This window comes from Telmatherina bonti, assembly GCF_933228915.1.
Source record: "Telmatherina bonti genome assembly, chromosome: 15".
Classification (NCBI taxonomy): Eukaryota; Metazoa; Chordata; class Actinopteri; order Atheriniformes; family Telmatherinidae; genus Telmatherina; species Telmatherina bonti.
In genome coordinates, this window is record NC_136613.1 from 16,588,426 (window position 1) to 16,614,080 (window position 25,655).

Sequence of the window (25,655 nt, forward strand, 5' to 3'; positions counted from 1 at the left end):
AACAGCAGCTGTGGTGAATTTGCTCCTCCAGAGCAACTACTAATATTATGAAATGTTTTTTCCAAAGCTTTGTTGCCTGTACCGGTGGTCAGTAGAATCAGTCGACATGCTTTTACTTGCAATTTTCTGTTTAATTTATAAACAAATAAATTCATGGATCACAACTGTAAACAGCGACATTTAAAATCTTGCACTTCTGGCTTTTGGATCTCTGAATTTTCCACCTGAAGCTGGAACTCACCATGAGGAAGGAATATCCGATCCACAGACTGCGCCAACCCACAGGACACTGTGGGATGGTGATGTCCTGACTGTGGACTGCGATGGCGACTGATGGGGCTTCACACACCGAGCAGCGACTTATATACGGTTTGATCTCTCCCTCCTCTACAGGCATCATTGGAAGTGGGGCAGTTGTTGACAGCCAGAAGGATTTATCATTTCTGCTGGCATAGTAGCAAATATCTCCAGGGTTACAGTACAGGAAGGGCATGGTGCTGAACCTTGGGAGGCAGGAGCCAGCCAAACCTGGAGAAACAAAAGTCTGTAGTAAATAAATTACATCGAGCAGTGATGAGATCAGTGCAGCAGTCTCCCATAACAGTTATGGGATTAGTTTGAAGTCATATGAGGCCATGCAAGGCTTGTCAAAGCTCTAATGTGTAGAGTTGAGAAAAAGGTGAATTTCAGATTTTAAAATGAATTGAGTTTCAAATCTGCAGTAGAAAGGATGCATTATTTCTTTCACATAGTCTTTTTTTTTTCTTACAGTTTCTCCAAATTAAATACAGCTTGTCCTTAATGGTGTTTCTGCACTGAAGTTTTTATTTTATTACTGCAAATTCTATTTTATTCAATCTGTATAACTCTACAGATGATTCACTCATGTCTAATGGTGATGATCATTTAAAACTTCCCATACTGACTGAGGTTTATAGTAAAACCAACAAAGTCAATCATTTGTATTGGTTCGGAAACTTTTACTTACTTGGGAGCAGATAAGAACTAAAATCTGACTGAAAGCCTGTGTTATAATACTAACAATCAATTTAAATTAAAAGACAGAGAAAGTTATGTGATGGAAAACATGACCAACAGATATGCAAGCTTTTTTTTTTTTTTTTTTTTTTTTTACTGTAGTTGCTCAAGTCCCTCTGTGGCAAAATTCTGTGATTTTCTGGTACATAATGATTAGCCGCAACATTATTACCACCTGCCTAATATTAATAAGACCCTCTCCATGCTGCTGAAAGAGCCCTGATCAGACAGGATGTGGACAACATCTCAGGATGGTCTGGTTAGATCCTTAAGCAGCAGATCCTTCAGGTCTTGAGGTTGCAGGGTGAAGTCTTTAGCAGATTTTTTTTTCTCCTAAATCCTTTCAAACTGAACAGCAGAGTGCTCTGAAAGTCTCTCGGCGGAGTCGCAAGTGTCAAAATTAACATCCACATGGAAGTTTTTCAGAAGGACCTTGCATTGTCACAAGATATTTGACCTGTCAGTGGTTTTAATGCTGATGATGATCAGTGTATATAATCACAATATCAATGCTGGCAGAGCTGAGCAGGAAACTTGCACTGGCACACTGTTGGTACTTTTAAACAACACGAGGTACAAGAAGGAGAAGTAATAACAGGAAGTTTGTCAAAGATGCTGTGTTATTTATGGCAGAAAAGGATTAGCTTTTTAAAAATATCACTATGACCTTAAAGTAACACTCACTGGGCACCAAAATATGGCAAGCAACTGCTCTCGAGTAGATGTAAAAGTCAGCTAAATGCAAAAGGATTATTATTTTTAATATTTTTTTTATATACACTTTTTGTGTAATAACAAGGATTTCACATAATTGACAGAATTTTTAATGGTTCTTATAATCCGTCTTCCTAATTTAAGGTTAACTACAATGAAAATTCTTTCTCAATGAAAAATGTTGTAAATAACGTGTGTATATAATGTAATTAGGTTGTGTTAAGCTTTGAGTTAAGTTTGGAAGTAGAACTTGGTGGACAGGTTAACCTGCTGTTGAGTAGATGTACGTTCCCTGACTTACCAAGGTCCTGGTTGTGGGCCTTTTCCTGACCCTCGAAGTACAGCAGGCTGTAGCCGTCCCACAGTTTCGACATTCCCACAGGACACATGGGTGTGTGGTCAGACTGGCTGTGTTTCACAAGCAAGTAGCCCACGCTAATACTGCGGCCAGTCATACCAGGTAACCCAGGGATACCAGGGTTGCCACGGCGACCTATCAAGGAATAAGCGAATCATTCAGCTATCTGCAGAACTAATTATCAGCAATGTAAAACATACATTTACAGCACCGTACACTGTGATACAGAGACTGTTAGAAAGATGAAGGCTAATATCACTGGCTGTTCATAAACTTCTGTTGTATTAGCCGCCTTTTGTGAAAATATTTATATAATGGACACAAACCTTTGTTATCCATCTCTAAGTGGTACAATTACTAAATCAAATTTCACCAAAAATAACAATCAAAACCTTTGTAACTGGCTTCTTGGTTAAACTGCCACTTAATCCTAATCTTTTAATCCAGGTTTATTATCCTAATCCCAGACTGTCTCCATGCGTCAGACACACCTTCCATGCCTTGCAGACCAGTGTGGCCCATTTGTCCAAGCTCTCCACGGAATCCAGGAGTTCCCGGGGTACCGCTTATTCCAGGCATGCCTTTCTGTCCAATAGGTCCCGTAAAGCCTGGATGGTACCAGAATAATAGATTACTGAGCTGTAAATTCTGTGTAAAGTCTAAAGTTTAGCTATTCAAAATGAATTAACTTGTGTTTACATCCACTGACTGGTGCTGTAAAGGGTGTTTAACAGAAAATTGTGGTAGAATAAGTAACCTGCATCTCCAGGTGGGCCTTGGGGTCCTGGTTCCCCTCTAACCCCCTTTGGTCCGAGGATACCTTGCAGTCCTGGAGAACCCCTCTCTCCTGGAACTTTAATAGGTGTTGGAGAAGGACCAGGGCTGCCAGGATGTCCACGAAAACCTACAGGATGGATATATCATTGAACAACTTTGACAAAAACAGACGGCTATGCTAACTAGCGGGCAAGCAACTGATTATAAGCCCATAACTGACCTGGGTGTCCAGTGACTCCTTTCGGACCTTTTGGTCCTCTCTCTCCTTTTGTACCAAACAGGCCAGGAACTCCCATCAGTCCTTGATCCCCCTTCTCACCTGTGAAAAGAAATGCATATCAGGAGTGGGAATATCAGCAGATGACGATATGTTGGAGCTGTATGGGTCTGCAGCCTGAACAAGATTTTGCTGGTCTAGAAATGGCGATGCCAAGCCAGTTTCCAAAACCAAAATTATGTGCAAAATGGAAATTAAAAATATATTGCCACAACTTCTCAGCCAGTGTAAAGCCTGTTTCTATTTGATACCACGACAACCTCAGAAACTGTAATCATTGTCTATTTTGCATTTCATAGCAGCTCTGTTAGAAAATGAAACACTAAGACAAAAAAACCCAAAACAAAACAAAACAGAAAAGTTGTGTATCAGAAATATAATAAATAATACATCTAGTAAAACATCTTGCAAAACTTGGATGGCAACAGGTCAGCAACTAGACTGACTACAAAAAAAGCTTTTCCATGGGTACAGAGACATTTTGTTTACTAAGTATTTAAACCATTATTTTTCAAATGACAGCTCTGATTACACAGATCCTGCATCTAAACAACCATAGACTTGTTCATGCTTTAGTCCATACCTATCTTCCCAGAAATGCCATGAGGTCCCCTGTATCCAGTTGGACCTGGATCACCTCTAAACCCTTTAGTACCAGGGAATCCAGGAAATCCCCTAACTCCTTCTCCACCTTTTTCTCCTGGAGGAGCATCAAAACCTGGACTTCCTCTTTCTCCAGGAAAACCTAAGAGAGAAATTAATAACAATAAATTAAAAGATTTTATGCATTTAATATGGGGTAAAGGCCCTGCAATGGACTGGCGAGCTGTCCAAGATGTACCCCGCCGTTCGCCCAAAGACTGCTGGGATAGGCTCCAGCTTCCCCGCGACCCTGAATTGGATTAAGCAGTTTGGAAAATGAATGAATGAATATAGGGGAAAATTAATGCCAGTTAAAGGTCCCATACTGTGCTAAAGGTTTTCTAGCTGTCATAGCCTGTGTATGAGGCCAAGAAATGAGAAAACCTTTCACGCTTGCTCTACTCTTTAGCATATATGTGTTCAAATGGGTAAGTCTGAGATATTTCCCAATGTGACCTAAAGAAGGGAAATAGCCACCAGCCTCGTAGTAAATACTGCCAAGCGGGCCCAAGAAGCTTAATTCGCTTCCTGAGAGGGACGTGGAGTGGGCGTCATGAACATTCAAAGTTTCAAACAGAGAAACAATCCGTTCTCAGCAGAGCTCGCTGGAGTTAATTAATGAATGGCTGAAATGAATTAATTTGAATTTGTGGTGATACACTTTCGATATTTGTTATGAATATAAACTTGTGAATTCATAACCAGTGTTGGGGTTGTTACTACAAAAAAGCAATTAGTTAATTATCACTTCTGTAAATTGTAAAGAGATTACTTTACTTGTCACTACTTATTACTTTACTTTTCCGTTTCTTAATTTACATGTAGATACATGGAACATAAGCCACATGGGTGCATGCTGTCTGCCGGAAGCTATATGTCTCACTGTAGAATCCACACACAGGACAAAGGAAACTACAATGACATCATGTTGTGCTGATACTGGCTATTAAAAGCTCCAAAAAAACTTGAAGTTCCCCACGGCTCATCAACACCGTGTCCTTATATTAATTAGATCTGTTAATGCTCTCCTGGAAGATTCGTACCCCCATTTAGATCCACTTCCAGCTCAGGTCTGTTGTAGGTTTTTACGGAGCAAACTAAAACTAATAATATCTGTTATAGAATATAATGTTGCATGTCATCGTTGTTTTCAGATCTCTGATAGCAGAATTATTTTGCATAGCAGCGGATCGATCAGCAGAACTGATTAGTTTACATAACAGACGGAGGAGTTTCCTTCCACTGATCTGCAAAGTTAGATAAATTAATTTCAGTAGAATAAAAACTACAATTAGTCCAAACCGTCTTGTTTTATTCTATGAAGTCTAGAAGTGTTGACATGAGCAGGTACCTCACTCAAACCAATGTCTACGGCAACGTGTCCAGGCAAGACCACACACACACACACACACACACACACACACACACACACACACACACAGACAGCACATGCAGGCAGCACTGAAACACATCAGATCCTCACACACAGGGTAAACGCAGCTTGGATAACACAGGAAAGTGGATTATAGTCAAGGAATTTTGTAACTGATATTTTATGTGTAATGCGTTACTTTATAACCCAAAAATATGTCATTTCTATTTATAACTTTACTGACAGAACCAAGCAAGGCAAACAGGGAACAGAACAAGGAAATTAAGAAACTATTGCATGCAGCAACACACCATATTGCTTTTTTCTCAATTCCCTTGTGTTTAAATTGTTTGTTAGCTAACTGTTTGTACGGGATGCGTCTATATAAAGTTAAATGTGCTTTACTGGGAACCAGCCCTTGCAGATGCTGCTGCTGCCTCTCTGAATGGTGATAGTAGTACAATCCTTCGTGGGACCATAAGAGATGGAATTAGAACATAAAGTTGGCATAACAAAATGTAAAACCCAGATCCTTCATATTTTATTTGAAAAAATGAAGAATATTCTTTATGTTTTATGTATAATTCTGTGCGTTCTATACCAAGGGCCTCTTCTCACCTTGGCGCCCTGGAGATCCTGAAAATCCAGGATCCCCCCTGGGTCCTGGAGTGTCTGAGGTTCCATCAGCTCCTACAGGACCACGCGATCCAGGCAGTCCAGGTTGGCCAAAGTCGCCTGATCACACGAAAAATGGGATTTTTGTCTTTAAGAAACTTAATCACATCACAACATGTAGAAAATTTTGCAGTGGGGCATTTGATCTGATTGATTTGTCTCATTGAGGCCTATAATGTGGAAAAAAATGGAGCTCACCAAAAGGCCCCTGTAAGCCTTTCGAACCCGCTGTGCCTGGAAAACCTGGCTGGTTATTGGGGTTTCCAATCTCTCCTTTCAGCCCTTTCATACCTGGCTCTCCAGCTGGTCCAGCAATGTCCAGACCTGATGAAACATTATCAGGTTAAATTCATTTTCTTTTAGAATAAAAAAAGGGAAAAAAAAAAATTATGGTTTTCTGTCCAGTTTTATCAGTCAACCTGTTGCTGTAGTAGAATCTAATCTCTGAAAACATGGCTGATGGTAAATTTAAAGTTATTCTTTACAAGAATAAAAATTTATGTTGATTAATGTTACACAGTGATAAAAGTAAACACATTTATATCCAGTGTCTGCATAGTGTTTCCAATAAAAAAACTCTTTAAAAACCTGTAAGAAGAAAACATCTGGACTTTTCTTTCCTTAAACCCTAAGGGTAGGTTTAAAACCAGCAGTACACAGAGAGATTTGGTACCTGGGTTTCCTTGGATACCCTTTTGTCCCTTCAGTCCATGTAATCCATAGAGACCCTTAACGCCAGAATAACCTAAACACATTGAATTACTCAGATGGGAGAATATGGTAGAAAACAAGTATGCATGTTTAAGAAAAACAAATGAGAGGACTCTGATCTGCTTTTGTAACCTTTAGTTCCTGGGAAGCCAGGAAAACCTGGTTGTCCCTCTTTTCCGGGAGGTCCAGGAAAGCCCTTTTGACCTTGGTTACCAGGAGCTCCCGTCTGCCCGTCAGAGCCTACAAAATAAACAAATTCATGCAAAGAGCAGAAATCTGCTACAACATGTAACTGGGATGTGAACGCTGGGTCTTTTACCTGGAACCCCTTGTATTCCTGGGTCACCAGACACTCCTTTTTTCCCTTCAATACCATCAAAACCAGGAAGGCCCCTGTCCCCAAAAGTTCCATTTATTCCTTTCTGACCTGTAAAATGGAAATCAAACCTTAAATATCAACTCAAAACATTTTGTTGGTGATGACAAATTCCCAAGCAACAACTGAAAGTGACCGACAGTCTACCTGGTTCTCCTGGTAATCCAACCTCTCCTCTTAATCCCGGAGATCCTGGAAGGTCTATGCGATTACCAGTATCACCTGAAATATTTGGCTGAGCTTACTAACATGTAAAAACAGTTTCCCTATATTTGTTTCATGCATGTCAGGTCTCGTCATTCAGGTTTAAACTCAAGACTGTACCTTTAGTTCCCTTCCTTCCTACATCACCTGATGCACCATAAGCACCTGGGCTTCCTTTGATTCCCTTTAAAAGATGAAACGTTAAAAGCAAATTTCAGAGTTTTATGCACAAGACTGTAAAAGGACATTATCTTATTTAACATGTTGTGTGACAGATAATATAAGTTTGACATTGATGTAAAACACAGGGAATAATTGATAAAAGCTGATCTACAAGCAGAAAAGCTTTTAAAATGGTATTAAAAAAAATAAATAAAGGAACAGCACATCTACATAGGAGCGAACCTGTTCATTAGTGTTTGTATTTTCTATCTATTTTCAGGTTCTTTTCAAGTTTATTAAGTTTTTCTCAGACATCTAAGAATTAGGATGAAAGAAACTGAGTATTATTTTCTCGTGCTGCTTTGCTCACCTTGTGGCCAGTCATTCCATCAAAACCCGAAATGCCTCGATTTCCTGTTGGTCCTGGCATTCCTTTAAACCCTGGCAACCCCTGTGCACCTGGATCTCCGTATTTACCTTTCTCATTGCTGGGATCTCCAGGAAGACCATGAGACCCCTCAAACCCGGGCACACCAGGGAAACCTTTGGGGCCTGTAGAAAAACAATAAGATTTCACATCGTCAAGGATTACAGAGGGAAAGATAGACTGATTTTTTAGACTGAAGGCACTCACCTCTTGGCCCAGTGGTACCGTGATATCCTTGGTGCCCAGCATCTCCCTTGACTCCCTTCATATCAACAATTTTATGAGCAGGGATTTTCGGCTTGTCCCCAGGTGGCCCAACCAGACCACGATCACCTGATGAGAAGGTAATAGTATGTTAAATATTAAAATAGTATGTTACAAGGTGGCCCTATGATGGACTTGTGACCTTTCCAGGCTGTACCCTGCCTCTTGCTCAGTGATTGCTGGAATAGGCTCCAGCTTCCCGTGGCCCTTAACTGGACTAAGTGGTTCAGAAAATGATTAGAAGTATGGATGTATGGATGGGTGAATGTATGTATGTATGTATGTATGTGCAAAATGGAAATTAAAAATATATTGGATGGATGGATGGATGGATGGACGGACAGATGGATGGGTGGTAATAGGTTTATGTGCTGGGATTATGACAACAGTAATACAAACAGGTGACTGGGAAGCTCACCTTTCTGTCCACTATGTCCAGTCACTCCTTTTGGGCCAACTTGTCCAGGAATTCCATGTTGTCCCTTCACCCCTCCTTCACCCTTAAACCCAAAATCACCCGTGATCCCTACAAATCCTGACATGCCGGAAGACCCTTTGTATCCTGAAAGTCAACAAACATTTTGAGTTTAAAAAAAAAGATTCATTTTTCAATAAAAATATTTCATTTTTTTTCTTCCCCAAAACATTTTAAAATAAAATGCTATCCAAAGAACTAACCCTTCATTCCTGGTAGTCCTAGGCGTCCACCTGAACCTGGCTGTCCCGGATCACCTGGTGAGCCGTGGTCTCCAATGATGCCATCATTTCCATAGACACCCGGCAACCCTTTCAGCCCAACAGGACCTGGAGGACCTGGGTCTCCTTCAGGTCCCCTGTTTCCTGTGATTCCTGATAAGCCAGATGCCAGTTTACCAGTGACAAAATGGATGAGAACATTTTTATTAAGAGTGTGTCTGCAAATATTTTTCTCTAACCTGGTTCTCCAGTTGTACCACGAGGTCCAGGTAGGCCTGTACTACCAGGATCACCAGGAAAGCCATGCTTTCCTGCTGGCCCAGGTCTTCCCTCCTCGCCTGACAAGCCCGAAGGTCCTTTCTCACCCTTAAATCCAATCATACCAGGCATGCCGACCATTCCTGAAATAAGTAGTTGAATATGTATAATGAATAATTTTCTTACATTATGCATTCAGTTGAGTGACAATGTGACAATACACCTCACCTGAATATCCTGGCACCCCTTGGTCTCCTGGGAAGCCTTTTGCTCCTTGAAGCCCTGGTTGACCAGGGTCACCTGGTGGTCCAGGTGATGCTCCCATTATTTCACCATGAGAACCCTTTTCACCCTTTAGACCATATCGACCAGGCATTCCAGCATAACCAGGATTTCCAACTAAACCTTTCTGGCCAGGAATACCTAGATCTCCACGGGGACCAGTAAAACCTGTATTGGAAAACAATTTTAAAATGAATCTGCATTGAATACAAGATTCAAACCAGAGATCAGATGAGATAGTCAGGATGGAGTCCAGGTTTGATTAAGTATCAAATGACTTTGTGTTTGATTTAGAGAAAAAAAATCTGGTAAATATGCCTTGAGCATTTTGTCCACCAATGTCCATCCAGTCAAATAACTATGACACAACAGAATGAGAAAATACTTCACACTTTCAATACATGTGGACCTGAATTTAGACGCAAATACTTAAAAAGACTAAAATACTTTTCAGTATCTACAGGGGTTAGGGACTGGTGTGTCTGAATGTCCACACTAGTCCCTAACCCATCATTTACTACATAGGGCTACACACTGTATGGTGCATTCATTCTGTTGGCAATTCGGACACAAAAGTTGGGTATTTTCTCCTTGTCGCAGATCACGTCCCTACCAACTGTCACCATCTAATCCAAACGTGTGTAAATTTTCTTATATTGTATTTCATTCTTTCTTTATTGCATATATATGTTCAATAAATAAGAATATAAAATGAATGACCTATAATGTTTTTAACCTGGTCTGACGTTCATGTCACTTGTGCCATTTTGAACTCCTGCCAGCAATGCATTGTGGTCTGTATTTTTATCCCCTTGAGGCATTTCTTTTATTTAAATTTTTAATTACTTACTTTTAAAATTCATTTAAATGTTTTTTAAAATTGTTTAAATTATGGTTGTTGTGAGTGACTGGATTTATTGTATGATTTTTAAAGAACCTGTCTGTGAAACAAGTTTCCCATTGAGGACAATAAATAGATTGAATTGAATTGAATTGATTTTGACCCGTCCAGTGACCAGCGATGTAACTACTTTTTCTCTCTGGACATTCAGACACACCTAGAAAATGGCAAGACCACTATATAGGGCACTATGTAGGGAATAATGTGGAGATTTGGACTCAGTCCAGATGTGTAATAAGCAGGAAGTGAAGAAAACACACACGAGGTGGGCAGGGGGGTGAACTCAACAAAATCAAACAAACAAAACGAATATAAAACCATGATGAGAAACTATAAAACACACCACATAAGAAACAAGTGAAACCTAAACCTAAATCCTCTAAACACTGACAGATAAAAATTAACTATGAGGTTGGTCAATTCAAAGTGAGAAATTGCTGCTTATCTACTAACTTAACTGATGCCAAAGTGGATTTTGCATTTTAACTTTTTGTTGAGTTTAGTTTAGGGGTGTCCACAGTTGGTGCTGGGGGGATTTATGTTCTTCAGGTCTTGGATATTTACTGTTGCAGCACACCTGAATAATATTAATGTGTCAACGTTCTTGGGGAGAACTTGACAACCAGCTGTTAAAGAGAGTTATTTAATTTGAATCAGGTGTGTTGGAGCAGGGAAACATCGAAAGCAGGGGTCACCAGCTCCGGTCCTTGAGGGCTACTATCCTGCAGGTTTTAGTGTTTCCCTGGACCAGAGTTGGTGACGCCTGATCTAAAGGATCTAGAAAATTCTTTTTAAAACACTTTCTTTTCAATGAAAATCTAATTTTCTAAAGGAGTCTGTGGAGTATCTCTTATCTCAAAGAGTGTACATCTGTTCACCTAAAGAGTTACATTGTTCTAGAGAAGACAAATTTGCACATTCTTAGAAATTGCTTGCAACGTCTATGAATATACAAGCATGCCATTCTTTTTCCTCAAATCACTAATCCACTGAAGGCGAGGGGGAATTGAATCGAAAAAAAAAAAAAATTTTTGAATCTTGGGATTTTTTCCCCAACAATTTTAAAATAGATTTTTTTTGTTAAAAAAAAAAATAAATAAATAAAAATATTTTTTTTTTTTGGTCAAATAAATACAAATAATACAGTATAAAATTTTTGTAATTTTATTGTTTTAATTGATCTTTTTACTTGTCTTCTTGGGCATTATAGCAGCAGAATGATGGTACTGTGTTGTTTTTTTTTCTAAATGAAATTAAGAAAAATGACTCGCAAAAAAAGTTCTGTATATTTTTTTTTGTTTTTAGTCCACAAAAATCAGCAATGTCGAATTGTGAGAATCGCCATTTAAATCAAATCGGCACCCAAAAAAATTGGAATTGAATCGAATCGGGACAAAAGCGTATCGTCTCAGCCCGACTGAACGTAGACCTGACCAACTGCAGCAACCCCAGATCACAACACTGCTTCCTAATGCTTGTAAAGTAGCATCGCTTCATCCGTCCCACTTCTTACCCCGATAATCCGTCACTGTAGAACAGGCTAAATCTGTAGCTTCAATAAACTATTCAGAAACAGCGCAGATTGAAGACCACTCAGATTTTCCTTTTACTATCATTATACCAACTTGTGACATTTCTTTTGCTCTTGAATGAACACACTTAAGTTATAACTGGAGTTACTGGCACTTAAAATTTATAAAACAGATTACACAAACTTCCAATGTCTTTACTTGCAGAAAATAAGTGATATTAATACGTTGATTTTAAAAAGTACCAGTGATAATAAGTATCTACAGTATCTGATGACTACACAGTCATTGTTTTCTTGTTACCCCTCACCTGGAGGTCCAGGTCTGCCACCTTTGCCTTGCTCTCCTTGTTCTCCTTTCTCTCCATTGATTCCAAGGAAACCAGGGGTTCCCTTAATGCCAGGAGGTCCTGCTCAATCAAAAATACAACACGGCATTAAAGGCCTCCCAGCAGCTACTGTAATAGCAAGATTTTAGAGAAATGTCTCTTGCTGGTGAGTTACCGGGTAAACCCGGAAATCCAATAGCTCCTGGAGGTCCTGGCAAACCAGGAGGTCCTGGAACAGGTTTGCATGGTCCTGAGAAGAAACCAGAAACACAGTATTTAAAGCAAGATCAAGACTCGATTGAAGGAGGGAAAAACTATTTTGGTGCAAGTGATTTTTTTGACAGCTGCCCAGCGTGAATAGTTTCCAGAGTCAGGCATTATCTTTACGTTAGCTCGTATCTCAAAACACTGAATTTTGTAAGTGTAAACATTTTAAAAATCATCATGCAAACGAGTCAAATAATCCAAAGGCAAAGCACAACAGAGAGTTATAAAAGGAAGCAATAAAGTGAAAACTTTATTATACCAGCTACCTGTTACATCCACCTGTCCTCCATATCCTGTTGGACTACAGCCGCCTTTCAGATGCAAATGAGGGAGAATGAAAGAGAAAGGCATTCGGAACAGGAGTTATTCAAAAGCACAAGCATTATCTCAAACAAGCTCAGCTGCAGCTGGTTTGAGGGATGCAGCCCCTGCATTTAGGAGACAGCAGGAGGAAGAAGAGTAAACAAACTGGAAAGAATTTACTCATCATGCTTCCTTCTCCTGCAATCACAAGCTATTCATTTTCATTCCAAATACACCAATTTGCACTACCTTACAAAAGGGAATCTTGAGAGAGGCAAGGTAAGAATACAGGCAAAATCCCTGGAAAGAAGGAAAATATGCAACACTAAAGTCCACCGAAGTGGGTAAGGGGGAAGTCATCTGCCTCTCACCTGGACTTCCAGGTGTTCCCTGAACTCCGTTATAGCCAGTGAGGCCATCGTCTCCGGGCAAACCACGTTGGCCTTTGTTGCCTGGCAAGTCTTGACCTGGTACTCCTCTGGGTCCAGCTGGACCAGGCCCACCATGTGGTCCTGAAAAACCTTTGTCTCCTCGTTCTCCCCAGGGCCCTTCCCCCTGTTTATTTCAACAAGCACCATCATTATAAAGTACACTAACAAATTCTGCAAGCTACAGAATCAGATTGCGCTTGTTTACCACACACTACATTTTCATTTTCGGATAATTTTTCTTCTCCTCAGATGTTAAATTTACGTGATTTCAAAATCTGTGACAAACCGCATTCTTCTCTTTTCTTTAGTTTTTTTTTTTTTTTTTTTTTTTTTTAAATAAATCACGTCAATATAACATAGTTAAAGCCTTAGAACTGAAAGTTAGTACACTTTTTCATGACTGTAAATTAAAGAAGAAAAACTGTAAGTATTTTAACTATGAAATTGCAATTATAGCTGATCGACTCACTGGAGGTCCATGACTTCCAGGAAGTCCAGGAAGACCGTTTGGTCCTGGACCACCTGATCGCCCTGTCTCACCATCTCTTCCTGGATCACCTGGTTCACCAGGGTATCCTGTTGCATTAAAAACACACACAAAAAAACATACATATTTATACAAAAGAATCTCCCTTAGGTACAATAAAGTTTTAATTTGAAGTCCATGCACCGCACATCCACTAGTGACAAGACCCAATTGGCCTACTTTATACCCCTGATACTGCAGATAAAATACATAAAATAACATAAAGTTTGCACCTTTCTCTTTAGGAACACCTAGGCTTCCTTTTAGACCTTTTGGACCAGGAGTGCCGGCCGGACCAGGGGGTCCCTAAAACACAACACAAAACCGAACAGTGTGAAGGACTGAGAGGGACTTACAACTAAACATTGTCCAAAAAAAAAAAAAAAAAAATGTATATACACATATACACATATATATATGTATATATATATATATATATATATATGTATATATATATATATATATATATATATTTATATATATATATATATATATATATATATATATATATATATATATATATATATATATATATATATATATATATATATATATATATATATATATTTATATATATATGTATATGTATCCCTTCAATTTCAGCAGGTACAATTCTCCTGATTTTCCTTACAGGGAATCCGTCTTGTCCTTTGAGACCCGGGTCTCCTACATCACCATCATAACCAAACTCTCCAGTCATCCCAGGATCACCCCGATCACCAGCAGGGCCAGGGAAACCAGATGTGGAAGCCAGATCACTGCATTCACATTCTCCATGATCACCTGAACATGCACAACATGCATTACTGGTAGATGTTTTTGGAAACTAGACTGATTTGACATCAGCAAGACTTCAAAAGCACAGCAGGCAGAATAAATGTATGAAAACCGCATGGTCTGCGTTTGTATAGAACACCTTTTATTCCTTTCATTCCTGCATTGCCTGGCCTTCCACTCCATCCTGGAGATCCTTTAAAGTACTCCTCCCCTAGAAAAAAAGAAGGAAAATAAATTAATAGTTTTTTAAAAAAAAATTACGATAAAGCTGAAACTGCTTGCTCCACCTAAACAATCACTCACATGTTCCTTTGGGTCCTGGAGGGCCACGCTCTCCTGGGCGCCCGTCAGTTCCTGGGGTTCCTGCGTTGACAGCAGGTCGTCCTGGTTCTCCTTGTTGGCCTTTCTCTCCTTGATCTCCTTTAAAACCAAATGGGCCGAAGAAATCCCACCCTGACGGACACACAAAGAAAAGCTTATGAGTAGAATGATTTTTCTTTCTTTCTGCAGCTTCCTGCTGCGGCCTCCTGGTGTGATCACAGCATGAGCCTTCATTTCTATAGTGGAGTCTTAATTCAGGAAAAGCTGACCAGTCTGAGAGTACAGAAGTCATTTGTCATCCTGATTTATTGTATAACAGCTTACTTGATATCAACTATTTGAAACAAGAAAATGAATTAAATATCAGATGAGTAAAAAAAACAAAACAAAAAACTGCATTACCCTTCAAAAGTAACAGTATGAAACGAGAAGAGTTTATCCTCTCACCGCCAATCAAAACCAGATACTGCAGGAAGACCAAAGTTTAAGCAACTAAAACGTTCAAATCTGTGACTACTGACAGAAAAATAATTATGATTAGCAGATCTTCACAAACATGGTAACAAAATGACTCAGACAGGTGAGCGTTTCTGTCGCCATTGGCAACAGGCAGAGGTAGAAAAGCATCTCTGCAAAAATAATTTCTAGCCTCCATATTAGAAGCATTTATTTGATTAGATGAAAACAAGTCACACGTGTTTAACTCAGATGGAGTCTTGCATGTTTGTCCCTGGTCAATACCACAATGCTTAAGGCCCTAACACAGAAGTGGGAGTGTGATTATATGGGTCTGCAAAAGTCCAAAAAGTGTGAGGAGAGGGGCTATTTAAAGACCATTTGGATCATATGTTTACCAAAACACTGCAGAAGGTTGTCTAAGTTAGCTATAATTAGGAAAGATCCTAAAAAAAGGAAGATTCCTGGATAAAGACCTGGATAAGTATGCTGCTCAGCTTGAATCTAATAGAACAATTTTATGTTAAGGTTAAATGGATGGTCATTCAGAAACAACAAGCTGGTAATCAATGCCATGGCATCAATAATATATGCAAATTACATAAAAGGTTCCAGTCTCAGTAACGTAGGCTGAAATGACATCAAGTGTTCAATGTAGGAGTAATATGGACAAAAAAGCGGGGCAGCTTTAAGTTGTTTTAAAACTGAAGTGATATGCTATGGGGAAGCCCCCGTTGTACGATGTAAGACTGGTTTGAACATATAAGCTTGCAAACTGGTTGGGAATCAGCAGATGTGCACATGGTCCTGTTCATGTTACCTTTTGGGAAAACTGCACCAAAGCTTCCTGTTCATTGGGATCATGGTTCAGTTACACAGGGGCTTTTGGAAGAGTCTTACTTTGGGCTAGGCATCGCAAGTTTCCAATTCCCCTGCACACATATATACTAGTATATGGCAGCATGATCAAAAACAGGGTGACTGCTGAAAACATTCTGCTGCTACTGTATGCACCAGATATAACCAGAAACATCTCATATAAAGATGAAAATTTTTATAACACCCACAAAATGTCATGCTGACAAATGAATGCTTTTCATTTAAGTTAAAAACCACCAGGAACCTTACTGAAAATCAAATTTAATATAACCTGAAAGTGGACTGTGTTTTAGCGCTCCCCAATAGTGTTTCAGGTTCCTCTAAGCCCCCCCTGTGGTTCAAAGCCTGATGGAGATGTAACCTGTTTACAGTACATTGACAAGATGTAGATAGTGTAGTGATCTTGGCCTTCCAGGATTAAAAGACATTAGAACTGGATTAAGAGAAATTAAGAGAAATTGTCATTTCTTTCTCTGCAAGACTGATCCACAGGACGAGGAGGGTGACCCATTTGACCCAAAAGGAGGACGACACCCAGAGATTTACATCCTTTTCTCTCTACAGAATGCGGCTGTGTCAACACAAAGGGAGTAGAACATCTAACAATTTCTAGTTGCAGGTTGGGGGATGCCGAGAGTCGCATCTGACCAAACCCTGGTTCTTGTCAAAAATGACACCTTTCATCAAAGTACCAGACTTCATGGCGCCAGAACAACCCCTCCCCTGACTGAGAAGGAGACTGGAAAGGAATCCAAACTTCTTTCCCCAATTGAAGGAACCGATTTAACTTAGTCTGAATGACTGTGGTTAATTGTTTTTGATTGAATTTCTTTTTTTCCATTATTTTATCTTGATATGTGATTTAATTCTTTGAACTGATCACACACGCATATTAATCATAAACACTGCATTAAATAATTGTTGATTATGTTCTCCAAGTTTCAGACTTCTCTTAAGCTACTAATGTGAATGAATAAAATGTGAGTTTTCCCTTTTAGGATTACCCGATGAGGATGAGTCATGATAATTAATTAATCCACCTTTAATAAAAATACATGTAGTCAATCTTTTCATGTGTGAAAGTAATACTATAAAATGCTTTCCTTCCCCAGAAAACGAGGAATCTGCATAACTCTGAAAGAATTGGATTTGATGTGTATTGGAGTCAAACAAAGCAAAGAATTGGGAGTATCCTGTTCACATTAATGAGATGCAGAGGGAAGGAACTAGAGCTGACCTGATTGGATAAGGTTGGTCAGCCTCTGACAGAAGCAACTCATGATTGGCTGAAAGTTCGAAAGGCGGGTCTGTTTAAATTAGACTGGCAGCCAGACTTTCTCAGTCTAAGCTTTTTCCTAATTCTCAGTCTTTTGTCTTCGTCTAAGCTTTTGTCTTCTGTTTAGTTTTCTTTAGTCTTTCGCCTTCTTTTCTTTTTAGTTATTTCATTATAAGTTTTATTTCATTATAAGTACAACAAGTGTTTATTTGTAACCAGTATTTTTCCCAAGATCAGTAATTAACTAGAACCGTAGCTCCAACTTTTTCCACTGCGTCTTAACACGTAAAATCTGGAACTATTCATTTTTGGGACAATCTGGATCATCATCACACCGCTCTGGAACTCCGCTGAACGGACCCAGAAGCCCACAGTAGCTTTTATTTTCCTTTTCTTTTTCTCCTTGGCTGGATTAAATTATGGGCTCTTGATCTCCTCTTGCAGTCAGAGGGGTGTCATCCTAGAGGACTGGAGAAAATGACCTTTTTGACCCGAAAGAGGAGGACGGCTTCGGGTGTATTAGTTTTCTTTTCTTCCCCCCCCCCAGATAAACACACAATTCACATTTACCTCCAGATTTCTCTTTCAGGACCTCCTGCAGACCCCAAACCAGATGGTCTGAACAAAACCTCTAACACAATTTACAGTCCCTTAGGTCAATAGATACGGAATGTCACACTAAGCAACTGGCTCTTGTCAAAATGACACCTTTACACCTCCAGATAAGACTCAACGGCGCCAGGAGAGAGACCCAGCAACTCTGCTTTGATCCTCCCCGAATATACATTCTGGGTGACAGATCCACCCCTCTCCCCACAGGAAGAAACTCCAGATGCACTTCTTTGTGTCTCCTTTAAATTTCCTTTCACTAACTGGTTTAATGTAGCCTACATGATTTTTGTTGATAGGTTTGACTGAAGTTTCCCCTTTTTATTCATTCTCATATGTGATTTAAATCCTTGAACTGATCACACATCAGAATCAATCATGAACACTTTACTACATAATGTTGGTTATATCTTTCCAAGTTTGGAACCCCTGTTAAGCAAATAATAGGAATGGATAAGAATGTAACTCTCTTTCAGGATTCATCGGCTGAGGAAGACAAGTCATGCCAATGGATTAATCCACACTTGATAAGAAATATGTGAAATATGCAACAATTGGGTTTCATGTGTAAAAGTATTACTATTGGTAAATGTTCCCTTTTCAAGCAAACAAAACATCTGCATGAGTCCCCAGAATGTTGATTGCCATGCTTAAAGCTAGGAAACAAAGTTAATAATTTGATTATCATGGTCATGTTAATGAAATGGGAGAAAGGAACCAGGGCCCACAGTGAAATAAGACCTGAATCACTCCTACCCTCTTGGTTAACAATCAAAGCTGACCTGATTGGGTAAGACTGACCAGCCTTCTGACTATTAGTGGTTTGTGATTGGTCAGGACCTAGGAGGAAGGGTCCAGTTAAATGGACCCGCGCTCTGGACTTCGTGGTTTTTTTTGTCCTCCCTTGTCTTCTGTCTCGGCCCTTGACTCTCGATCGCCGTGATTCTTGTACTTTGACTTAATTTCGTTGCCCTCTCGCAACTTTCCGCTGTACGCAGCTGTTTCTTTGTTCTCATAAGTTTACTCCATCTCTCTTCTTTTGTGCGCGTAAGATCTTAACGAGATAAGTTCAAACAGAAAAGTAATATTTGTGTTGAAGGCGAAACAAGCCTTGTTTAAGTTTACCCAGCGAACATTTTTATTTTTCCTTTTTGAGATCAGTAATTCACCAGAACCGCAGTTCCACTAATTTTTGCGTCTGTACAAGTACTGCCTACCCTCAGACAGTACGCGTGGAACACAACCTTTGGAATAATTTGAGTACGAGAAACACCGCCCTTGGTTCTGGGATTCTGATGGACAGAGATCCCAACCCGTTCATCAGAGCAGCTCCAGACCTACTTCTCCCGACGCCAGAAGGTCCATTTCCCGGAGACTTGCAGTCCAGGACAGAACCACCCGGTCCGCCGGCTCCATCAACTGACCCAGCGGGAAAAAGTAGGATCTTCATAGCACTTTGATATCACTTGTGGTGTTCAACAGTACATCAAATTTAACCAAAGTATAAATTTGAATTCTCATTCAAACACAATATCACTAAGTATAATTTTAACAAAGATTTAAGTGAAATAACGATACCGATTTAATTGCTTCAATTCCAACCAGTTCCTTTCTGCCCCATTTCATTCAATTCATTTTTACCTCTCATTATTACTGTCATAAATGAAAATCCCTGTAAACAAATTCACTTGACCATCTCTCCAATAACCTCTCCATCATTGCTCATTTTTACTGCTGTATGTTTACCATCATTGTAATAAATATGTATAATCAATTCATCCGTTCTTGTCATAATTTCTGAATGTACAATTTCTGGTTCATTCGTTCTGAGAATTTACTACTTTAAGTGAGACTGTGTTTATTGAATTAAGTATATTTCAGGTTTTCTCATCCTCCTGAATCTTAAGTTAAGTAAAAGTGATGAGTGGTGCTCCGAGATAATTAAAATTTAATAAGTAGTAATTGATAGAGGCATAGTTTTACTACAGCGTTCAAGTAGGATCTGATAGCGCTCTGACATTTGTGATGTCCCAAACCAGTACATCAAATTCTAATTAAATAATTAAATTTGAATTCTTATCCAAATTTAGAATTATTGAACACGTTCTTATCAAAGATTTAAGTAAGATAATCATCCCGATTTATTTGCTTAATTCCAACCAGTTTCTTCCTGCTCCATCTCATTTAATTAATTTCAGCGTTCCTTATTAATTTCATAAATGAAATTCCATGCAGACAAATTCATCATACCATCTCACTAATAACCTCTCCATCATTGTTCATTTTCACTGCTGTATGTTTACCATCATTGTAATAAATATGTATAATCAATTCATCCGTTCTTGTCATAATTTCTGAATGCACAATTTCTGGTTCATTCGTTCTTAGAATTTACTCCTTTAAACTGAGACTGTTTATTGAATTGAGTTTATTTCAGGTTTTCTCATCCTCCTGAATCTTAGGTTAATTAAAGGTGATGAATGGTGCTCCGAGGTAATTAATAAATTCATAATTTGTAGAGGCCTATTCCGCTACAATAGTGTTCATGTGCTTCTCATGTTCTCTGTCTGGTACACCCAGTTTGTTGCAGAAGGACCTGGTTGACCCATGTGGACTGGTGCACATGACAAAAGCTACAATTCATACAGCTTTCACACTTAAGCAGACATCGACTTTAACCTTTATAAAACTATAAACCAATTTCTTGACATAATCACCTTGCTGCTGTGTGTCAAATGCAGGACGTCCAGGGGGTCCAAGAAAGCCTTTGTTTCCAACAGGGCCCCTCTCTCCTTGTGGACCCAGCTCACCAGGAGGTCCAGGGGGACCAGCTGAAGAAGTAAAATAAAAAAATAAATAAAAAAAAGGAAACATTTACTGGTGAACAATAAAAACTCTTCATCTCAACAAACTCATCGGCTCAACTAACTGGCGCCGCTGTGTTTGTCTAATGTCTCTTTTGTAAAACAAATGTTGTCTTCTTTGGAAATACAGTTTTGTCCTTCATCTCTTCCTGTCATCTTTTGAAGACAGACTTTGAGATGCATCAGGAAACCAGTCACATTTCACTTAGTCATCACTAATCATGCGGCCACTAAAAGCTCTGATATCCCTGCAGGATGCAAAGCTTAATTCTTTCTCAAGTTCCCTGAAGACTTTGTTAGATAAGACAACTTCACTCATTTCCACACAGCATTTCACTTCACACTGGTTACAACTTCTCCACTAACCGTCCACATTATTTTACTCATGATATGATTAGGCTGATTTCTACTGACTTCTTATTCATATTTTTCCCCTCAGCTTTAAATGATCTTACCAGATGAAGACCAGGGCCAAAGGGATCCTGAAATCAGCTCTCCTGGTTCACCTCTGACTCCCTGAAATTCAAACACATAGTGAGTAATTTGAGAAAAACAGGCCACGTCTGATTAAAAGTGGTCATTAGATAAATTCAGACAATGGTGCACAATTAAAAGGTTAAAAGTCACTGCTGTCTCACCTTAGGACCATGTCTGCCATCTGGTCCTGTTTCACCAGAATCCCCCTAAAACAACATTTTTGTTACTAAGTTATTGTTTCTTAATTAATTTATTAATTTATAATGGGGTACCTGCAGACATACTTACTCTTGGTCCAGGACTTCCATCAATGCCACTTTCACCCTAAAAAAAAAAAGATTCACAAAGTGCATAAATTCAAAGGATGCATACAGGACAGTGAATGAATTAAATGTGCAGATATGCGCCTCAACTAACCCGTAATCCAGGGAATCCCATAATACCAGTTTCTCCTTTATAGCCTGCTAGAATGACCTGAACAAACCAGTTGCCACATGAGAAGATCAGCACAGACATAAATGCGCTGGTGTGGACTTGTAGGAAATCATGAAGCAAAGAGAATGTGTAAACTGATCATGTACCATATCTCCTTTCTCTCCTTTTATACCTCTTTCTCCAGGAGGTCCCTGAAACAACAGATAACAGTGCATTTATGACACAACCTCCATTGTTACACTCTTTCCTACGTTACAGACCATCTATAAACTTCATTAGTGCATATGATTGAATAATTAAACACTTTTTGTCAATTACAGAGGGAGGCCAACGTTGCTGTGTTGTGTAGTTTCCTGGTGGTCCTTGTGGTCCGATGTCACCCTGTGGTCAAGGCAGAAATAGAAAAAGAAATAAGCTTTTATGATCAAAATGGTTACAATCATTAAACTTCAAACACTTAATATGTAAAACCTTAGGCAGACAAAGAAAATGAATTATTATTTTAATGAAAACAATATTTTAACAGAATTCCCTTAAACTTATTAAACATTAAAATAAATAAAATAAACATTGCATTAAATGACATAAACAAATAATGTTCCACATATTAGACGAATTGATTTAACATAGTATACGAAAAGAATTAATGTCATATCATAAAACATCTAACGTTATTGATGATCTCTAAATGTTTCCTGAAGCCATGCTTCCACTGCAGCATGTTCAAGCTTTTTAAGTGTGCAGGAGTTCATTTGAACTCTTTCCAAAGTGTTTTAGTGGGACTTCGGTCTGGATTGTCAGCCTGAATACAAGCAGTTTTCGCCTCTCACAGTGTGAAGAAAATCATCTTTACTTTAACCTGAAGGCAGTTGGATGTCTATGAGTCTCACCTAAAACCAAGTTGTCTGACCCATTTCAGAGTAAAATGCATTAGTAAATTTGAATTTGCACCAGCACCAATGGCAGCGCAGCTTCACAGCACGACAGAAGCTCAAATATGATTTATTGTGATTAGGGTCTTCTTATGAGTTTCATTTCATCCCATTTTAATTTAATTCGTCCGTCGAACATTTTCTCAGAGTCATGACATTTTCATACACAGTCAATCATTATAACTTCCTTAGGCCATATAATTTTATCATATTAAGAAAATCATTTTATTGACAAAGAGTGTCTTTACCCTGCAATACAGGCAATAGGCTTCCTTTAGCTTGCTAGTCTTGGACTTTTTCCAGTTGATTTCTTACAAAATGACTTATAATTTAAATGGCTGAAAATAAATGGCACAGCTTTGTTGCTCTATGTTTGCACAGGCTGTTTGCATGATCTACTCCTAACTGCAGTGTCTGTATTTGTTATTCTGACTTTGGGAAAGTGAATACAGTATGACTTCAGTCGGATTAACATTTTAACATCTACCTAAAAAAAGTCTACTTTTAGTTGGACTAGCACTGAAATTGTATTTATTTCAATCCTCATTTTGACTAGTCTAGGCTTTTATCCATAACTTTCTATCCATGATGGTATCTTCAGAATTTGCTGAAAGGGGTCTATGTGGTGCTGAAAATGTTACAAGCGTTACCAATCCAGATACCTCCAGATCAGCCTAGCGCTCTCTGGATGTCTTGCAGTGTGAAAAAAAAACACAAAACAGGAAACAATCAGATGATGCAGAACACGTTTTTTATGGAAGTAAAAGTTTTATGTTCCACCAGATTTTGAATTTTATAAGCCTTTGAATTTCAAGCACCAAAGTTTTATGCAACGAATGAACATATCTTAATGTTATTAATCTGAATCAAATGCTTAAATTTTCTAATAGTTTCTTTTTGCTACACCGACAGCTCCATGAACCATGGGACTTCTGCATTTGTTGCCTCTCTCATTGGAGAACTCTGCCGCTGACTTAAAGCATCCCAGTCAGGTGACAGATGAAGCGTGACGGGGATTGGCTAAATACCAGTTTGACGTTATCCTAAATGGTTTAGTCATCCCAGTGGAACAGATTTTATGACTGCAAATTTTTAACCATCAAATTTTGACTGTTGATTTTTTTTCCTTTGAATTTTTATATCTGAACTTTGAGTCTTGAATTTTAAAACTCTAAAAACATAGTGGAGCAAATAAATGATTAGAAAATTGAAGAATTGAATTCATTCATTCAGATTAATAAAATTCCAATATGTTAATTCGCTGCATAAAATTCTGGTGCTTGAAATTCAAAGGCTTATAAAATTCAAAATCTGGTGGAAAAGATTTACTTTCATAGTTTTTGACCTAGTTGAGGATTTATTTTGCCTCATATAAAAATTGTAGATTTGTTTCATGCACATGGTAAAAACAATTTGGGCTTTTTTTAAAAATTTTTTTTAATATAAACTTTTTCCAAATCAAATCTTTTTTCGTTTTTTTTATTTTTCATTTCTTAATGGGGATTGTCTACTGCTTTGGACACATCCAACTTGAAAATTTAAACCTTTGCATAAACTTAATTTAATTACTTATTGCCAACAAGTTTGATCTCTTTCTTATTTTTTCTGCTTTACAAGCTGCTTTGCAAGCTGGCTTCAAGAATGAATTGCACATGTTGAAACTATAGGAACTTACCTGCTCTCCTTTGACCCCCTTTAACACTTTCGTCATGGTGCCCTGCACAGAGATATACAGAGCACTTGAAGCAGCGTTCGTAATTTCAAATATCTATTTGATACATACCTTACACTGCAAACAGACTAAGATTATTTTCTGCATAATAGCAAAGTACTATTTACTCAGTTGTTCATCAAATTTATATTTGATAGTTTGTGCTCTCTTACCTTTGGTCCACGGGGACCTGGAGGACCTGGAGGGCCCTGGCAGAAGACATGAAAGAAGCTCCTTACAAACACTTTAATTTATAATATTTTGGTTCTAGAAGCTCATAAATGATCCTCAAACTGAAGCACCTTACCTTTGGTCCATATGGGCCTATGTTACCTTGCCATCCCTGCTCTCCCGGAGGTCCCTGGAATAAAGAAAGATAAAGATGACATTGTGCTGCTGAACAACACTTTTCAGATAATTATTTAAGGCAGATAATATCCCTCACGAATATTCCGTTGGGTCCCGGTGTGCCTGGATCTCCCTGATGAGACATGTTGAAAGATTTATGAACTCAGTAAGATCTGCTGTGATTGCATCTGCTAATATTGAGGCATGAATGCAGTTTTAGGTTAAGCCTTTAAGAGAAACAGTAAATCTGATGTGAACTCTTTTTGCTCACCCTGAAACGCTGCATGTACACGCTGATCTCCAGAGTTTCTCCTTTCGCACCCTTCCATCCTACTTGCCCCTGAGCATTTAAATCAAAAGCAAAACAAGCAAAAGAGAAATTGTCACCACACTGTCTTTACAGATCACTTGTTAGGGAGGTTCAGAGTTACACACAGGAAATCCAGGTCCGCCATCATAACCAGGTCTTCCCGGGAACCCTGGTTCCCCTTTAGTCCCGTTGCAGCCATCAGCTCCTGGCTTTCCCCTGGGCCCAGCGGGTCCTGGGTGGCCCTGCAGACAAAAAAGAGAAAAGCAAAATCAATATCTGGTCGGCATACAGTGATTTCCTGTGGTATTCATGCAAACTGTGGGATGGGACTTACAGGAATGCCATCATTTCCAGAGAATCCAGGTTCACCTGTCATTCCCTGCAGAGGAAAAGAAGACACATCTGCTTAAACAGATTTTTATCACTTTTTTATTTGTCAAAAGAAAAACTGGAAGGATGCATTACCATACTGCCTTTAACACCTATGATGCCCGGATGCCCTCGGTCACCTTTCTGCCCCTTTGGTCCTTCGATGCCTGGATCCCCTTGCCGCCCTGGGTGGCCCATTGGGCCCTGAGGACCAATAGGCCCAGGCTGACCCTGAGACAGGGGAAGGTAGGAAAACAAAAAGAGTTCAAATAAACTTCAAGTAAATGATACAGTGCACAGAAGAAGCAACAAGTTGCTGGATAAAAAGGGATTCAGAGAATCTTGATCTTTTTAGGCATGAAAGAATTCAGGA

The 25,655-nt window shown here is 39.0% G+C and overlaps 1 protein-coding gene across 2 annotated transcripts in view; it reads right to left on the reverse strand.

Moving 5' to 3' along the window:
- col4a2 (collagen, type IV, alpha 2) overlaps positions 1-25,655 on the reverse strand; it is a 72,469-nt gene that overhangs the window by 2,320 nt on the left and 44,494 nt on the right. Inside the window, exons 5-47 of one of the 2 annotated variants that reach the window (XM_079254048.1) lie at positions 25,379-25,513; positions 25,248-25,292; positions 25,039-25,155; positions 24,875-24,943; positions 24,701-24,736; positions 24,563-24,616; positions 24,429-24,464; positions 24,220-24,261; positions 21,931-21,993; positions 21,759-21,803; positions 21,595-21,651; positions 21,466-21,501; positions 21,339-21,383; positions 21,156-21,216; positions 20,554-20,667; positions 14,599-14,748; positions 14,435-14,506; positions 14,150-14,301; positions 13,752-13,824; positions 13,462-13,568; positions 12,933-13,116; positions 12,525-12,569; positions 12,167-12,241; positions 11,974-12,072; positions 9,180-9,401; positions 8,933-9,094; positions 8,676-8,846; positions 8,416-8,559; positions 7,941-8,066; positions 7,677-7,858; positions 7,265-7,328; positions 7,088-7,162; positions 6,884-6,991; positions 6,697-6,804; positions 6,527-6,598; positions 6,052-6,177; positions 5,797-5,913; positions 3,748-3,909; positions 3,108-3,206; positions 2,868-3,014; positions 2,602-2,718; positions 2,054-2,245; positions 242-528 (exon numbers count right to left, since the gene is read on the reverse strand). In XM_079254048.1, coding sequence (XP_079110174.1) covers positions 242-528; positions 2,054-2,245; positions 2,602-2,718; positions 2,868-3,014; positions 3,108-3,206; positions 3,748-3,909; positions 5,797-5,913; positions 6,052-6,177; positions 6,527-6,598; positions 6,697-6,804; positions 6,884-6,991; positions 7,088-7,162; positions 7,265-7,328; positions 7,677-7,858; positions 7,941-8,066; positions 8,416-8,559; positions 8,676-8,846; positions 8,933-9,094; positions 9,180-9,401; positions 11,974-12,072; positions 12,167-12,241; positions 12,525-12,569; positions 12,933-13,116; positions 13,462-13,568; positions 13,752-13,824; positions 14,150-14,301; positions 14,435-14,506; positions 14,599-14,748; positions 20,554-20,667; positions 21,156-21,216; positions 21,339-21,383; positions 21,466-21,501; positions 21,595-21,651; positions 21,759-21,803; positions 21,931-21,993; positions 24,220-24,261; positions 24,429-24,464; positions 24,563-24,616; positions 24,701-24,736; positions 24,875-24,943; positions 25,039-25,155; positions 25,248-25,292; positions 25,379-25,513 — 4,593 coding nt within the window. The remainder of the gene's footprint in view (positions 1-241; positions 529-2,053; positions 2,246-2,601; positions 2,719-2,867; positions 3,015-3,107; positions 3,207-3,747; positions 3,910-5,796; positions 5,914-6,051; positions 6,178-6,526; positions 6,599-6,696; positions 6,805-6,883; positions 6,992-7,087; positions 7,163-7,264; positions 7,329-7,676; positions 7,859-7,940; positions 8,067-8,415; positions 8,560-8,675; positions 8,847-8,932; positions 9,095-9,179; positions 9,402-11,973; positions 12,073-12,166; positions 12,242-12,524; positions 12,570-12,932; positions 13,117-13,461; positions 13,569-13,751; positions 13,825-14,149; positions 14,302-14,434; positions 14,507-14,598; positions 14,749-20,553; positions 20,668-21,155; positions 21,217-21,338; positions 21,384-21,465; positions 21,502-21,594; positions 21,652-21,758; positions 21,804-21,930; positions 21,994-24,219; positions 24,262-24,428; positions 24,465-24,562; positions 24,617-24,700; positions 24,737-24,874; positions 24,944-25,038; positions 25,156-25,247; positions 25,293-25,378; positions 25,514-25,655) is intronic. The other variant, XM_079254049.1, reaches the window with a different exon arrangement.